This window comes from Apis dorsata, unplaced genomic scaffold (assembly GCF_000469605.1).
Source record: "Apis dorsata unplaced genomic scaffold, Apis dorsata 1.3 scaffold_149, whole genome shotgun sequence".
Classification (NCBI taxonomy): Eukaryota; Metazoa; Arthropoda; class Insecta; order Hymenoptera; family Apidae; genus Apis; species Apis dorsata.
This window is the reverse complement of record NW_006263440.1, coordinates 1,046,524-1,048,843: the sequence shown is the minus strand read 5'-3', so window position 1 is coordinate 1,048,843 and position 2,320 is coordinate 1,046,524. Positions and strand designations below refer to the sequence as shown.

General features: G+C 40.8%; 1 protein-coding gene across 6 annotated transcripts in view; it reads right to left on the bottom strand.

Annotated features, from left to right (window-relative positions):
* Window positions 1-2,320, bottom strand: part of LOC102676723 (agrin-like) — a 340,887-nt gene that overhangs the window by 186,194 nt on the left and 152,373 nt on the right. For 4 of the 6 annotated variants that reach the window (XM_031509403.1, XM_031509404.1, XM_031509408.1 and 1 more), the window contains one exon: window positions 1,505-1,537. The exons of the other annotated variants lie outside the window; for them this stretch is intronic. In XM_031509403.1, coding sequence (XP_031365263.1) covers window positions 1,505-1,537 — 33 coding nt within the window. The remainder of the gene's footprint in view (window positions 1-1,504; window positions 1,538-2,320) is intronic. 6 annotated transcript variants of the gene reach the window in all.

The window sequence follows — 2,320 nt, the reverse complement described above, 5'->3', positions numbered from 1 at the left end:
AAAAAAAAAAAAAAAAAAACTTGAGCTCCTCCGAATTCGTCAGCCTTCCATTCAACGATCCCCTAATCTCCAGGAACCGTGCGGATATAGCGTAGCTAGCCGTGTTAGCGGTCGTTTCTTCCACGTCCTATCCTTTTCCCGTTTCTTCGGCTAATACACGTCGAAGAGGGTTGAAGGCTGTTATAGGTCGTGGCCCAGGCTCCCTCGTGAAACCTAGTAGGATTACCAGCGTGCAGCCTAATCAGCCAGATTGCCTGCAATTTGCCGATCTTATCTCGCTACGTCCCTCGCAACTCTCCCTCCCTCCCTATTCTCCCGCATCCACGTCCTCCAACCCCTTACGCGCCCCTTTCGTGTCACCGCTATCTCGGATCTCGCTCTCATTCTCGAATTTCGGATCACGAAGAATTCAGGGACATCGAATCTTTCTTCTTCCAAGGAGGAACGAAGGAAGGAAGTGTTTCGAATCTTGGAAACTATTCGGTAAATTCGTCATTGGTTATTCGACTAATCATCCAGACTGTTGTCTGGACGCAATTTGTCCCCCTTATCTCGCTACATTTCGCGATCTATTTCCACGGGTTACGAGCTTGGCGCATTACTGAAAATGGGCTTTTCGAAAGAATACCTCTCCCCTCCCCTCCTGTAATGCACGTAAATCTTCCCTCTTGCGCCCGTGTCCCTTTTGTCCCCGTGTGCGTTGGCGCGAAGGGGTGAAATCTTCGGGGTGAAATTGCAGTCGCGAGACACGGAGGAGGGGGGGGAGAAAAAGAAGAAGTAGATTCGAATAGATTCGACCTTATCGTTCTCGCGTTCTCTGTTTCCGTCTCGCGCGCGGAGAAATATCCCCCACTCGCCGGATAATCTCACGTTCAAATTACGATCCTGATAAATAGAAATTTCTCGTCCCCGTCTCTCGCGAGTAAAAATTAAATTCGTAATAATTTCGCGTTAATCTACTTCCATAAATCCTCTCACCTTTGGGAATTGATATATCGAGAGAGAGAAAGAGAGAGAGAGAGAGATATTACGATTATTTAACAGAGTACGAGTAATTCCCGCGACTGTGTACGAAGTAATAACGAATGCTTTATGTTGCTAACATTATCTAATCTCATATCTATTATCTATTTTGCCTATTAATTTGCGTATTATCAATTATCATAAATATATTATTATTAATACTATTATGATTATTATTATTATTATTGTTGTTGTTATTATTGTTATTATTATTATTATTATTAAAATATTAGCTACAACTCGTATTAATTAGGTGTAATGTACAATTCCAGAAGTATCTACGATCTGAATATATTTTCGTACAATCTCGTTGCGGCACGATATATTTAATAATCGGTGTTAAACGAAATATTTGGTCGATCGATAATAAATATGAATCGACGAATCGGGGATGGGGATAAGAGAAAGGAACGTGGGCAATGCAAAAGAGAGAAGCGCATGCATAACAGTTATAACGTTATATTGTTAGATGAACACTCACCGGCGTTATTACTGGCGAAATTTAGATCCTTACCTGAAACATAGGAAGCAGACATGTTGTTAGTATGATCGAGTGTCGTCAAGGATCGTATACAACATAATACCGACATCGATTCTGAACCACGTGCTACTAGACATACAACATATTACATTGGGAGAGGTAAGAGGGGGTAGGTTGTTGCAACTAATTAATTCTCCTCGCGGCATATATAAATTAACCGACGATGAAGTTTATATTCCTGATAGAAATCTGAAAAATACGCTTTCACCCATTTGTATTAATAGAAGAAAACGTGATTCTCGTGAGAATCCGTTTCCGAAACATTTTATTTTATCTCGCGATCGCAATCTTCCTTTATTATTTCGTTAATTAAACTCGGTAACCGGATACATTCCCTCTTAGAAGAATATTCAAAGATACACAAAGATGGAATTGGTAAAAAGGAAGAGAGAAAAAGGAAAAGAAAAGAAAAATCTTGCCAACGTCCTCGATCTTCGATGAAATAAGCGATTTAAAAGGGGAGGAGAGGATTCGAACGGGCAATTGGATCGAGAGATCATCGGATCTTTTGAAATTCATTTATTATTATCGAGGGAGGTTTTAATATTTATATCGATAGCACGATGAACGCTCTCTCTCCACTCTTCTTCCTTTCAGCCTTAATGGAGCGATTGACGTACTGTAAATCCCTGAGATAGAGGGACGATCGTGGTAATGGATTTACGATATTCGGGTCAAGCCTTCGTTCCAACGTAAAAAGTATGCAGATCGGTTTTACAAATTAAACGCAGTTCTAGTATCATAGCCGTCAACGTT